The sequence below is a fragment of the Labeo rohita genome, unplaced genomic scaffold, assembly GCF_022985175.1.
Source record: "Labeo rohita strain BAU-BD-2019 unplaced genomic scaffold, IGBB_LRoh.1.0 scaffold_108, whole genome shotgun sequence".
NCBI classification, from domain to species: domain Eukaryota; kingdom Metazoa; phylum Chordata; class Actinopteri; order Cypriniformes; family Cyprinidae; genus Labeo; species Labeo rohita.
The window spans coordinates 32,895-47,500 of record NW_026127208.1 but is presented as its reverse complement, the minus strand read 5'-3'; the positions used below and the strand labels follow the sequence as shown (position 1 = coordinate 47,500).

General features: G+C 41.1%; 1 protein-coding gene across 1 annotated transcript in view; it reads right to left on the bottom strand.

The window, feature by feature from the left end:
• Positions 1-3,823, bottom strand: part of hdgfl3 (HDGF like 3) — a 3,903-nt gene extending 80 nt beyond the window's left edge. The window contains exons 1-6 of the mRNA XM_051100735.1: positions 3,405-3,823; positions 2,481-2,557; positions 2,218-2,356; positions 1,996-2,148; positions 1,246-1,383; positions 1-931 (exon numbers count right to left, since the gene is read on the bottom strand). The exon at positions 1-931 is cut by the window's left edge and continues 80 nt beyond it. Of these exons, the coding sequence (XP_050956692.1) occupies positions 905-931; positions 1,246-1,383; positions 1,996-2,148; positions 2,218-2,356; positions 2,481-2,557; positions 3,405-3,488 (618 nt within the window). The 5' untranslated portion in view covers positions 3,489-3,823 and the 3' untranslated portion in view covers positions 1-904. The remainder of the gene's footprint in view (positions 932-1,245; positions 1,384-1,995; positions 2,149-2,217; positions 2,357-2,480; positions 2,558-3,404) is intronic.
• Positions 3,824-14,606: the final 10,783 nt, after the last annotated feature.

The following is a 14,606-nucleotide window of genomic DNA, read 5'->3' as shown; positions in this document are numbered from 1 at the left end:
AATGCAACATGTACTAGGGCAATAAAAAAATCAAACAAAATGAAAACCACATTGGTGAGTGCGAATTTACCACAGATGTGTCATCTACTATCATCAAAAATAAATAGAATATATTCTTTATATAAACAAAGAGAAGGAATCAAAACGTAAGAAATCGAGGGCGTGTTTCCGTCGGGAAGAGGACAGGATCAGCGCCGTCTGACGAAACGGACGGATGGGAGAACATCATCAGAACGGAACGGGAACTACGGAATGAGAACAGAAGCCAGCATGCCACTAGAAAGGCTAGAAAACAACCAACCCACCGACACACAAACAGATATTTCACGTCTTAAAAAGATGAGCGGTACCTCTAGCGCTGGGATAATAGTACAGAGCTCCTAGAATCTACACCCAAATCAAATGTACAGAGATAATAATAATAATAATAATAATAATAATAATAATAATAATAATATGGAGTTACAGCACGCAGCTCTGTTTGTGCACGATACTTCATACGGATTCTATGGTTTCCGCTCTTTTTTTCTCCAATTACGTAAAAGCATGAAAGATGGCCGAGTTGTTTGACGGACGAATGTCTGAACGAACGCGCTGTAGGTCATCGCAAAAGAAAGAAACGTCTAGCACGACACGCGTTAATGAGCGGCACGAGAGGAATGACTGTGAGATCTGAATGCTTCGGTGCTCGAGGTTAAAGCAAAACCTCTAAAATCAAAACAGCAGAAAGGAATGATGGTCGTCTGTGTGTGTGTGTGACTCCTGGATGTTGTGGTTTTCTCTCACTGTACGTGTGTTAGACTGAACCGGATAATAATGTGTGGGAGTTTGCAAGCGATCGGCGTAAATAAGATGCATTTACAATATCACACGTTGGCGTCATGAGCCGTCGTCCGAAGAACGTCTAGTGATCCTCCCGGAGCGACAGATTCTGCCGAAAGAGAGAAAAGCGGCCGTCAAACACACTGGATCTGCTGTGACACATGGACTTCATTCAGCGTTTCACGTTCGTCACACACTCGCTGACAGCGTCGACTGCACATTTAACCATCAGACGCTCACAGCAGCAACTCACACAGCGCTCTGGTGTTTTAAGTGGTTTTAGCACTTACGTTTTAGTAATTTCCATGCAATTATCTCATGAAATCATTCTTACTGTGTATCTATGAAGTATAACGTGGTTATATGTGAACATCAGATGAACAGAAGATCTTCACATGCTAATTAAACGCGGTCTGCTCCTACCCCTTGACTGCACGTCTTGTCTGAAGAGTTCTGGATGTTGTTGTCATGGTCACCAGCCTCTGATCCGCTCTTCTGCTCGTCTTTCCCATCCTTCTCCAGATCTTCATCCAAACCCTTCCTGGACAGCTTGGACGACATCTAGAAGAACGTCAGAGTGAAAACAGGCTGATATCGCCGTCCTGCGTCACGCCGCCGCACTAAACCTTCACTACGTGTATGAACGTGCGGGACTCTGTTGCTAGGCAACAGCTGTTGCTAAGCGAGGGCCCAGCGAGAGGAACGGAAGCGTTCGGCGCTCGGCACATGCGCTTCGTGTGCTGCTTCGACGCAGGAGGAGGGTTTAGGTGTGCCTCATTAGGGTGAAATAGAGAGATCTCCCTGATCTCAAACACTCAGTGTGATGTGTTCACTGTAACGCTGTGGCATATTCTGCCCCCTACTGACCTGGAGACTGAAGTGACCTTTAGCACAGACTCAACTGAACATATTCATCCTCAGCACAGCCGGATCAGTTCGTATTTTCAGTGAACACACGACTTGAGTTACACAGACTCCCTAACTAGATCACATGTGCCGTATGTGCCGGATGATGAATCCGGTCCCTGTGTTCTCTCCGGTACCTAAACACCCGACGGAGTTTCGTTTTTGCCCCAGTCGCCTTAAGCTGTTCACACGATTCTGAGAAATGCTACAAAGGTAAAAAAATATCTTGACATGAAACAGAAATCAGTTAGGAAGCAGTTCGGGTACCTTTGAGGATGCGCTTTTTTTCCGTTTGGATCCGACCTTGTCACTCTTCACCTTGCCCTCCTCTTCCTCGCCCGCCGAATCGCCCTCGCTGCTGGCGTCGGCCGCGTTCCCACCTTCCCCTTCCGTCTCAGACGAGCTCTGCTGCTGCATGACCTGAAGGCACAGGTTTAGGGTTAGGGTTACTCGTGCTCGTCCGAGCTCATTTATTAGTGCCATACTCACCTGGTAACCAGTGAATTTGACACCAGGGTTGTTTTCAATTTCCCACAGGCCTTCATTAAATCCTTTTCTCTTGTTTGACTTGCCAAACTTGTCTTTGTATTCCTTGTAGGGCAGCAGGTCTTTAGGGCCCAGGAAGGCACTGCGGGACGGCAGGAGACACACATGCTGCCTGATTACGGGCGGTTTATACGTCCGTCATTCACACACAGGACCGTATCGCTGAATCACACACACACACACACACACACACACACATGACTTACGTCTCATGGGTCCCAAAGAAGAAGATGGGGTATTTATTAGCTGGTGGCTTCACGGCTCCCTCTGGCAGCTCATCGATCTAGAAGGATCAGGAGGAAACAGACAGTTCAGTGCCAAACTCTCACATCGATCAGGAACATTACTGTAAACGGGTTTTTATCCATGAACTCTAACATCAGCTCTGATCCTGTTTTACCCATGCATTTGACATTATAGACATCTTACATCTTTGGCCGCTCGTTTTTTTTTTTTTTTTAAAGAGCACCTTGCTGTGAGACTCGAAGAACCACTTCCCGAACTATAAGAGCCCTGATCTCAGAACATGGTGGGCAGGTTTTGAAGTAAAGCTGAAACTAAAGCGCTGTTCCGGGCCCAGATCATCTCACACACACACACCCACCGCACGGAACGTAACGGTTCACTTCGCACCGACGCGGGTTCGACTTCGAGTTCGGTTCAGCTGAACGTCATTCAGGCGGTTCTGAATGAAATGGTTTCTGTTCCGGTCCCGCGCGGGCCGAGCGGCCGCTTCACGGCCCAGAGGAGGAACAGCTGCTCCCCCAATAACAACATCAGCGGCACAAACACACCACAAACAGACCCAACACACACCCGAACCACCCCGAACCCGACCCGAGACTCAGACGCTCCATAAACGTCCAAAACAACGCAGAGCCCCGAACGACGAGAACGAGCGGATCGTTTCACGCTACACACACAAAAACACACTTTCGCGCTAACGATCCGCGCGTCGGAGGCTTTTCGCGACGCCTTAAGATGCATTAAGATCCCTTTCGCTCCGTTTTGACCCTTATTTGCACGCAGATGGAGCCGCTCGAGCCCGCGGGGGGCGTGTGTGCAGCGGGCGCTCTCCGGTCCGGTAACCGGCCTCCCCGCCGCTCCGCTCGGCTACTGCTCGTACTCACCCTCGCCGGCCAGTGCGGGTATCCCTTCATCTTGGCGAAAACCAAATCTCCAGCTTTATATTCCCGGGGCCGTGGGCGAGCCATCGCGACACACGCACTCACCGACGTGAAATACTGCACGATATTCCGCGGGTCTCGAGCTCAGCGGCGGATGATCGACCATCAATGTTTTGATCGCAGTTAATAAGGAAATAAATAATGAAAGAGGAGAAAGGGCCTGGAGAAACACCTCTTCCCTCGTCTTCTTCCTCCTTAAACACTACAGCCCGATCCCTTCGTCGTGTAATGTTTAGGGAACGTTTTATTTCCTACTTCTGTGGGATTTTATTCTGTCGAATACACGAGCATTTATTTTATTGCCGACAAACACACATAGCACGTGTTTCAATTCAGCACGAGTTTATTTTTTAAAGGGGCAAGAAAAACTATTAGAAGCAATAAAAACGTCCTTTACAGAATGAACAAAATTTAAGACAAGTTTGACTCTGACAGGCTCCTCCTGAAAATACTCTCCCAATCCGACGTTTACACCTCAGTGTTAAAAAAAGGGATTTTTTTTTTTATTTATTTATTTTTAACAACTGAATCTCGGCTCATCAAGAGAAACAGAGGCTGATGTGAGCACTGCTGTGGTGAATCATTACAGGCCAAAGCAACACACTGAGTCTGTGTGTGAATGTGCTTTACTGAGTGACAAATGACAACACTCACATAAAGCGCTTTTGAGGGCAGAGAATGTGTTGTAGAAACAAGTGTTTACAGCTGTGGTCAAAGGTTTACATGCACCTTGCAGAATCTGCAAAACTTGACATGAATACATATAACCTAACATAGAAGCAAACTTATGAACAGGCTTTTTTTTTTTTTTTTTTTTTTAGAACTTCAGCTATTATTTTGTCTTGTGGACTATATGTAAATAACTTATTCTTAGATTAATCGCGATTAATCGCAGACAAAAAAGTTTGGGTTTTACTAATATGTGTGTGTAATTATTATGTATATATAAATACAAACACATTCATGTATATGTTTAAGATATATTTACAATTATATATTTGTATTATTATTTTTATATAAATTTTTATTATATATATAAATACAAATATTTTGTACATACCATATTTCTCTTAAATATGTACATTCATTTGTGTGTACTTATATATACATAATAATTACACACAGTGCACACACATATATTAGGTGATTATTTTCAGATAACCCTAACCCTTTTCTTGTCAAATATCTTATTCAGGAGAGCACTAAATAAAAAAATAATCCCTCTTATTTTGATCAAATTATTAACATTTTGCAGAGTTTGCAGGGTTGACTTTTTTATGGATGTAACAGCAGAGCGACTGACTGACAGTGAGTGTGTTTCCAATCACAATCTGACAGTACATGAGTAAACTTAACGGACTGACAACAGGTAACACACCCTCAACGGAGCGCTTTTACCTCTCAGATGTCACAAACAGTTTAAGCACAGCACAGTCAGCAATCATCTAGACTTTTGCCCATTACCCAGATTACTCTTACTTAGAAATGCCAAAACCAGTAAATTAACTGGCTATTTGTAAATGTGGCGTTCTTGCTTTGTCTCACAGATTTTCCATAGTTACCTGCATTTTGGTGTACATGTAAACACGCTTCAGGATTCGTTGGTCCAGATGTATTTGTGGCAGTCAGAGACACGCACACAAAAGTGTCTTTTCTGTGAATAATTACGTCGAGTTTCAATAAATTAAAATAGGTCATAACTGAGGTAAAAATTCTGTTGAAACATTTGAGATTCACAGGCTTATTTCAGATCGAACTCATTTCACATAGAGATTGAACTGTTCATGTGTAGAACTGGTTTATAAAAGCAACAAAAAGGATATAAAAGCAATTCAGTCTTCAGGGTTGTACATACACTGGTATGATTACATGAAATAAATAGCAGTAGAATTCTGTTTGCTGAATGATAGAACTGCCACCAAGAAATGGATTATTTTGAGCTTTATGAAAGTTAGTGCTTCAGTGATTCTCATCTGATTCTGTCAGAACACCATCCTGAAGCTGTGTAAGACTAACGATTTTAAATGGTTAAAAGAGATGCCAGCAGGTGATTACTGACTACCTTTACTAGACTCCTTCATGAGTAAAAAACAAACAAAAAAACCCCCTGAATGTTCAGCCAAAGCAATTGTTGGCTGCATCAGCAGTTTAACATGCAATCTTCATAGTGAATTATTGCTTCATCTGTTGCCATTGACAGTTTTCAACGATATTTGTTTTGTTTAACATAAGCATTCATCAGTACCATTGTTTTAAATCAGACCTACAGTGGGACGAGGTGACATCTCTATGTTGACCTGCTGGCCTCAGATCAGTCAACAGCCAGCCGGTCGGATCAGCTCTGGCAGGTCAATGATCTTCAGTGATGGATCTGCTGGTGATTGCGTTGTTCTCCTGTAGGGGGCAGGACAGTCTCACTGACACATCTGTGCCTTCTGATCACATCCAACTCTTTCATAGAAGCGATTCTTTTCAGTTTTCACTTTTGCCAGAGTAATGATTAATGATTCAAACGCAGAGAGTTAAATATTGTTTTTTTTCTCACACTCTATGGTGGGGATTCTCCTTTACTCTTTCCAGCTGATGTGATGCGGACACATGGCAGTATGAGCGCAGGAGACAGATTGTGTATGTGGGAACCATCAGGTGGCGATTTTGTTTTTTTAATTTTTAGGACATTAGTTTGTAGAACACTTTGATGGTCAAAGATGGTCCCACCAGTCCTAGTACTGTAACTGTGGTTTTTCAGCTCTCCACTAGGTGGAGATGAAGACCCAATTATAAACGACTATGACTGGAACAAACGGCAAGAAAATAAATTGATAAATTAATCTGCTTTGACACATTATATGAATCCAGGGGAATACAAATGAATTTTGCATTTGCTGTGTACTCATTCATTTATCGTATGTATATGTGCTTTTAGTGCCTGTCAAAATCAGTAAAGGCTTTTCTGTTTCATTTATGCTGCTGTTTGTGCTAGACTACTAAGAACAGGTGATTATTATTATAGTTTATTATATGGGTGAGATGTATCATCTTCCCAGAGACCTCACATATTTACAAAATATGCGTGTGTTTGTGCCTTCGTGTGAAATTAGTTTTACGCTGCTGTAAATGCCAGTGTCGGAGCCGCACCAGAGGGAACGGCATCATCACGGCCAGGGGACGACACCGCACAGCCTGAATAAATGATCTAAATGTTTGTCGTCTTTTTTCCCCTGTAGCCTCGACACGGAGGGATTTCAGCCCCTCAGCGCTTGTAACGAAGCCAGACTGAATTGTGGGAAATGAGGCAGACGACCAGTAAATAACAGTTGCCATGATGCCCCTCAGCTCCTACCGCACTGCCACCCAAACGCCAGCCTGCGGAAACAGCGGCCGCGCCTCCACAATTTCTGCACTTAACACTTGGCTTGGCGCATGACAGGTGCTTATTTTCCTGCACCGGGGGCTTGTGCATTTGAATAGAGCCGCTGCTCTGGCCATCATCATCATCCTCACCGTAACACCATCGTCATCTGAGACTGATCATGTAACCAGACAGCTTTAATCTGACCTTTACACCTTTCATCTTTACGTCTGTATAAGAGAAGAACTATGGGGGAAAATGGGATGACATCAGTTTAGTCTGTTGCTCTCAATGCTTGGTGTTACTTGTGTTTTCCTCACGTGATCTCTAGAACAGGGTCCTGTTGGTCCTCAGCACAAACTAAAGCACTGAGCTCTCATTAAAACTGCTCAGACAGCTCATCGTATGTTCATCAGACTGAATCTCATCACTCCAGCAGTAATATTCCGCTGCTGTATGCAGGGCTAGAAATAAAAGTCTACTATGGCGAGTAAAGGCCTTTCCACACTGAGCGAAAACGCCAGGTGAATCGCTGACGAATGGTGATTTCACACGGAGCGCGAACCGAATGATCGCCTTCTGCTAATTCACGCCTGCACGCTAGTTGGCGTCGACCAATGATCCATTTTCCCTCAGATATGTCTTGTATATGGATTTAACATCGTCCGCTGCTCAACATACGGCATTATTAACCTAAGATAAATAAAGTTTGGTTCTATGCCAGAAACACAAACTATCTATAATGCTTACAAGAAAACATCTTAAAATATAAATAGAAGTAAAATTAGCATCGTGCCGCATATATAATTATTAATGTATTTGCTTAAACCCACTTTGAACCATCATCGAGTGCTTGTAATAACTTCTGATTGTGATCTGTAGTTAATTTTAATTCTATAATAGGCAGACATGTACTCATTGTATGTTTAATAACACCACACTGCTTAAACATCCTTTATTGTTATAAAAAAAAATGCCATGAGCTGCATACAAAACACATACAGAAAATATATCATATATATATATATTTTATATAATACAACATAATCATATGTCTATTTGCTTTCATATTTTGTGGTAAGAAAAGCAGAAAAATGTTTCACTCATTTTTTAAATATGTAAGACCTAGGGAGTGAACGCACTCTGACTCACTCACGCACGTGGAAGAAAACGGACAGTGTTCTCCCCCAGATCACATAATTCAGTAGAGAATTAATAGAAATTATTTTAAGAACATGTGGGAATAACCATCTGTTCTCAGATACAATGATAACAAGAATGCATCATTCTCTCTCGGAATACTCTTCTTCTGTGTTTGTTTACACTGGTTTTCAAAACAGGGCCACCACTCTATCCTGTTGCTGTGGCCACATGATGTAATGCATAAATCTTATTGGACGGTGTTTTTGCTTTTTGAAACTAAAAAAGATTCGTTGGACTGGTTGGAAAAAAAAAAAAATTTGCATTTTCGGTGCACCAGTGTTCGCGGCCTATGTGGAAGCATCCATAGGAATCTGTTGTTTTATTCCAGCGCGTCATGGTAACCCTAACCCTAACCCTCAGTGTGGAACCCTCAGTTGTTCATTCTTGAGGTGAACTTTACACTAGTGAGTAGTGTTCTGGACTGCCACCTTGACCTTGAGAAAGCAAGTACAGAATAACAAGAGTACGGAATAAAGCATGAGTACAGAATAATGTGAGTATGGAATAAAGCATGAGCACAGAATAACATGAGTATGGAATAAAGCATGAGTACAGAATAATGTGAGTACGGAATAATGCAAGTACAGAATAACAAGAGTACGGAATAAAGCATGAGTACAGAATAACATGAGTATGGAATAAAGCATGAGCACAGAATAGCATGAGTACAGAATAACGTGAGTACGGAATAACAAGAGTACGGAATAAAGCATGAGTACAGAATAATGTGAGTACGGAATAATGCAAGTACAGAATAACAAAAGTACGGAATAAAGCATGAGTACAGAATTACATGAGTACGGAATAACAAGAGTACGGAATAATGCAAGTACAGAATAACAAGAGTACGGAATAAAGCATGAGTACAGAATAATGTGAGTATGGAATAATGCAAGTACAGAATAACAAGAGTACGGAATAAAGCATGAGTACAGAATAACATGAGTATGGAATAAAGCATGAGCACAGAATAACATGAGTATGGAATAAAGCATGAGTACAGAATAACGTGAGTACGGAATAACAAGAGTACGGAATAAAGCATGAGTACAGAATAATGTGAGTATGGAATAAAGCATGAGCACAGAATAACATGAGTATGGAATAAAGCATGAGTACAGAATAACGTGAGTACGGAATAACAAGAGTACGGAATAAAGCATGAGTACAGAACAACATGAGTATGGAATAAAGCATGAGTACAGAATAACATGAGTATGGAATAAAGCATGAGCACAGAATAACATGAGTATGGAATAAAGCATGAGTACAGAATAACATGAGTATGGAATAAAGCATGAGTACAGAATAACGTGAGTACGGAATAACAAGAGTACGGAATAAAGCATGAGTACAGAATAATGTGAGTATGGAATAAAGCATGAGCACAGAATAACATGAGTATGGAATAAAGCATGAGTACAGAATAACGTGAGTACGGAATAATGCAAGTACAGAATAACAAGAGTACGGAATAAAGCATGAGTACAGAATAACATGAGTATGGAATAAAGCATGAGCACAGAATAACATGAGTATGGAATAAAGCATGAGTACAGAATAATGTGAGTACGGAATAATGCAAGTACAGAATAACAAGAGTACGGAATAAAGCATGAGTACAGAATAATGTGAGTACGGAATAATGCAAGTACAGAATAACAAGAGTACGGAATAAAGCATGAGTACAGAATAACATGAGTATGGAATAAAGCATGAGCACAGAATAACATGAGTATGGAATAAAGCATGAGTACAGAATAACGTGAGTACGGAATAATGCAAGTACAGAATAACAAGAGTACGGAATAAAGCATGAGTACAGAATAACATGAGTATGGAATAAAGCATGAGCACAGAATAACATGAGTATGGAATAAAGCATGAGTACAGAATAACGTGAGTACGGAATAACAAGAGTACGGAATAAAGCATGAGTACAGAATAATGTGAGTATGGAATAAAGCATGAGCACAGAATAACATGAGTATGGAATAAAGCATGAGCACAGAATAACATGAGTATGGAATAAAGCATGAGTACAGAATAACGTGAGTACGGAATAACAAGAGTACGGAATAAAGCATGAGTACAGAATAATGTGAGTACGGAATAATGCAAGTACAGAATAACAAAAGTACGGAATAAAGCATGAGTACAGAATTACATGAGTACGGAATAACAAGAGTACGGAATAATGCAAGTACAGAATAACAAGAGTACGGAATAAAGCATGAGTACAGAATAATGTGAGTATGGAATAAAGCATGAGCACAGAATAACATGAGTATGGAATAAAGCATGAGCACAGAATAACATGAGTATGGAATAACAAGAGTACGGAATAAAGCATAAGTACAGAATAACATGAGTATGGAATAAAGCATGAGTACAGAATAACAAGAGTACGGAATAAAGCATAAGTACAGAAAAACGTGAGTACGGAATAATGCAAGTACAGAATAACAAAAGTACGGAATAAAGCATGAGTACAGAATTACATGAGTACGGAATAACAAGAGTACGGAATAAAGCATGAGTACAGAATAACAAGAGTACGGAATAAAGCATAAGTACAGAAAAACGTGAGTACGGAATAATGCAAGTACAGAATAACAAGAGTACGGAATAAAGCATGAGTACAGAATAATGTGAGTATGGAATAAAGCATGAGCACAGAATAACATGAGTATGGAATAAAGCATGAGTACAGAATAACGTGAGTATGGAATAACAAGAGTACGGAATAAAGCATAAGTACAGAATAACGTGAGTACGGAATAATGCAAGTACAGAATAACAAGAGTACGGAATAAAGCATGAGTACAGAATAACATGAGTATGGAATAACAAGAGTACGGAATAAAGCATGAGTACAGAATAACGTGAGTACGGAATAAAGCATGAGTACAGAGTAACGTGAGTACAGAATAAATCATCTGTACGACAGGCTGTACGATGTTTGCATCTTTGAATGTATGAGAACTAAAGGCAAGAAGGTAACGTGTATATAGAAATGAGAGTTTGGTGCTTCAACACTAGCTTCGTAGGAACGGAACACAGTGTCCTGATAAATAATTAAAATCCTCAGCACAAGATTTTCTTGCCTTGATCGCGTTCCTGGATTGTGATCACGATCGTCTCGTTGAAGTCCTTACCTCTCACGCTCAAAGTTACAGTCCCAGCTGTCATTCCCGTCTCCCATTGCTGCGGTTGACGATTCAGAAACATAAATGGGATCACACCTCTTTTTGTCCTTGTCAATCACTGGAGCGGCGTTCCTGTCTCCGGGCCACAGGCGGGACTGTAGGGAGGGAGTGTCACACGGCATTACGGTCCTGCAAACAGAGCAAAAAGCAGCTTTTTAACATAACAAAAAACCAAGCGATGCATTATTAAACGGGCAGATCAGGCACAATTTGAGTAAAGATGTTGAATGTTGAGCCACGGGTTTCAGCAGCGAGCAACAGCGACCGCTCAGCCGCGCTCAGCATGAATAAATGATGACCGCAAGATCAGCGGCGTCCGACATGAGCCGCTGTCTGACGGACGTGTGCGAGTCCGGGTGCAGCGACACACACACACACACACACACCGTGAGTCCATGTGGTCTCGGGGCCCGTCTTCCCTCAGTTCCGCGCAACTCTCACCTGATTCGTTTGCAGTAGATGCAATGTGGGCAAAAAGAGCAGCCGAGTGTCTGGAGGCCGTGAGTGTGTGTGTGTAGTTTCTTCTGAGGAGACGCTGCTCTGATTAGCCTGTTTGGGACACACACTCACTCTCTCGCTGACCTTGAGAACTTCTTCCCACCGTCCTTGAATTAGACACTGCAGGAGAAAATAACAGGCAATATTCTCAGTTGCACCACTCTGTGTGTGTGTGTGAGGGAGGCTTTTATAAAACAGGAGGCATAATAAAACGAAATAATGACTAATAATGATAAAATCAATTCGTCATTGTCTCTTCATCAATCTTACTGATTCAAGTCAAGTCACCTTTATTTATATAGTACTCTCTACAACACAGATGGCGTCAAAGCAGCTTTACAGTGTTAAACAGGAAAACGGTGTGCCGATAATGCGAGGGGACAGTCAGTTGTCCAGTTAAAGTCAGTTCATCATTGATTTATCGTCGTTGTCATTGTCCAGTTCAGTTCAGTTCAAATAGTATCTGTGCAGTCAAGTTGACACTATTGGCAGAAATCAAGTGATGACATCATCCAGCCCAGACTTTTGTCCAACAACACAGGAAAGAAAATACTTTTCACTGGGCTTGTATGTTCTTTACAGTCAAAACAGAAAGGGCGTTTCGGAGGCGGATCACGTGTCTGATTATAAACCGTTTCTGCCTGTTGCTGTAACAATATAAGTTTCTTTATACGAGACTCCTCAAATGCATCATACTGTATGTATACTGTGTGTTACAGGGACGTGGCCTATTTCGTTCCTGTGATGATAATATCCTAGCTTAGTTTCACCTGAATGACCGTACGTGACGTATAACGATCTGCACTTCCTCGCGTTCGGAGTTCACATTCGAGCGGATCAGCGAACATCGTCAACTCTTTCAGACACAAAGAGTCTTGTGTCGTTTCGGCTGAATTCCGAAATCTAATGAAACGCTCCGTTTTATTCTTAACCCAGTCTGTTTAATATAAAAATGTTAAGAAGACACTTGGTAAGAAAAATCACTTCATATCCTGAAAGCGATAAATGTGAGCAATTATAACAGATCTGACCGAAGTGAAACGTGTTGCTCAAAATGATTTCAAGATGGATCCTCCTCAAAAGACGGCAGCGTGGTGGGCATTTTCAAAAGGCGCACATCAGATGCGCGGAGCTCATTGTGGAGCGCAGACATCTCTGGTCAAGCCTTTTGTTCTCACTTGGGAACCACTTATAAGAAAACAAGTCTAGGGTTTTAGCTCTAAAAGCTCATGCCAATAACGGTGTTTCCATAGCAATCCAAGCACACGACCGGCTAAAACGTAGCACGGAGCCTGTGCGATCTGAAGCACCTCTGACCTCTGACCTTCTGCTAGATGATATGGATCAATAGGACCAGTTAAAGTTCTTTGAGCTGAATGGAAGTTTGTGAAAAGAATAACTGCGATTCTTCAGCCAGTAAACAGAGCTGTGATGCGAGTGTCAAACGCATGAATAGAGGCTCCATTTCAGAGCTGCTGCAGTGTGACTTTAAAATCTGTTTTTCCCTCAATCCCTTCGCCGTGATCTTTGCTTTTTTTCCTGAACTTGGGTGACTTTATCTTTCTCTGTCTTTTGAGCTGAATTGATGTGAGTGCTGGAAACTCACAGTCGGTCTATGTGTTGAGCGTCCTGACGGTGAGTGTGCAAGCAGACAAAGGTCAGAGGTCACAGACTCGTGTTTTTTAGCAGAGCTGAGATGGAGGCGAGGCCACGGGGCAGCGGCAAACACACACACGCACACACATACGCGCTGGATTCGTAACAAAAGCAAAAAATATCCAGTACACTGTAGCTGCTTTGTGAAACTGAGTCATTTCACAATGTATTTCTACTGAATCTGAAACACTCACGCATGATGCTCCATCTCGACGAAGCATTTTAATCAATTCAGAATGAAATGTAAATAACAGTAAATGTGATCTTCTTTTTAATTCAAGATAAATGATTTTAATATAGAAAATACGTTTAGTTGAATTTGCTGCAAATATATATTCACTCACAAGTAAAAATCTGGACAGTGAATATTTGCAGTGGCTTTACATGATTACATTCAGAGCGATTCAATGTGTGTGTGTATGTGTCTATCAGGGTGTGTGATGGGTTCTGACAGGTCCTGGTGGGCTCGGCTGGACTCAGCAGAGGGTCTGATTGATGTGGTTAAAAAAAAAACAAAAAAAAAAAACATCCTCTTCACTCTGCTGATTTACATTTACTGGACTTTTAGTTACATGAGTACAGGTTATCTTGTGTTGAGGATTTTTTTTTCATTGTGTTTCTTAAAAAAAAAAAATTCACTGTATGCAGGTGACCTTTTTTTTTTCATTCAGTAACATTTTATCAGACTGTGTGTTTTCTTGGGAAAATTGTGCATCCCTACCTTGGACTGTATGATCTGCTATATATATATTTTTGTTTTTAAAAGAAATCTGTTCTGCTCACCAAGGCTGCTTTTTAGTAAAAGCAGTAGTACTAAAAAAAAAACAATTTAAAATAGCTGTTAAAACATAATGAAGCTGAATTTTCAGCATCATTACTCCAGTCTTCAGTGTCACATGATCCTTCAGAAATCATTTTAATATGCTGATTTGCTGCTCAACAAACATTTCTGATTATTATCAGTGTTGAAAACAGTTGTGCTGCACAATATTTTTGTGAAAACCATCATACATTTATTTTTCAGGATTCACAGATGAATAGAAGGTTCAAAAGAACAGCATTTATTTGAAACATTATAAATGTCTTTACTGTCACTTTTGATCAAAGTTAATGCATCCTTGATGAGTTTTGAACAGTAATGTGTGTGTTAATGAATTATGCTGATGCATGAATTCACTTCAGCATGTACATCTACTATATACACTATATATGTAAATAATGTATGTA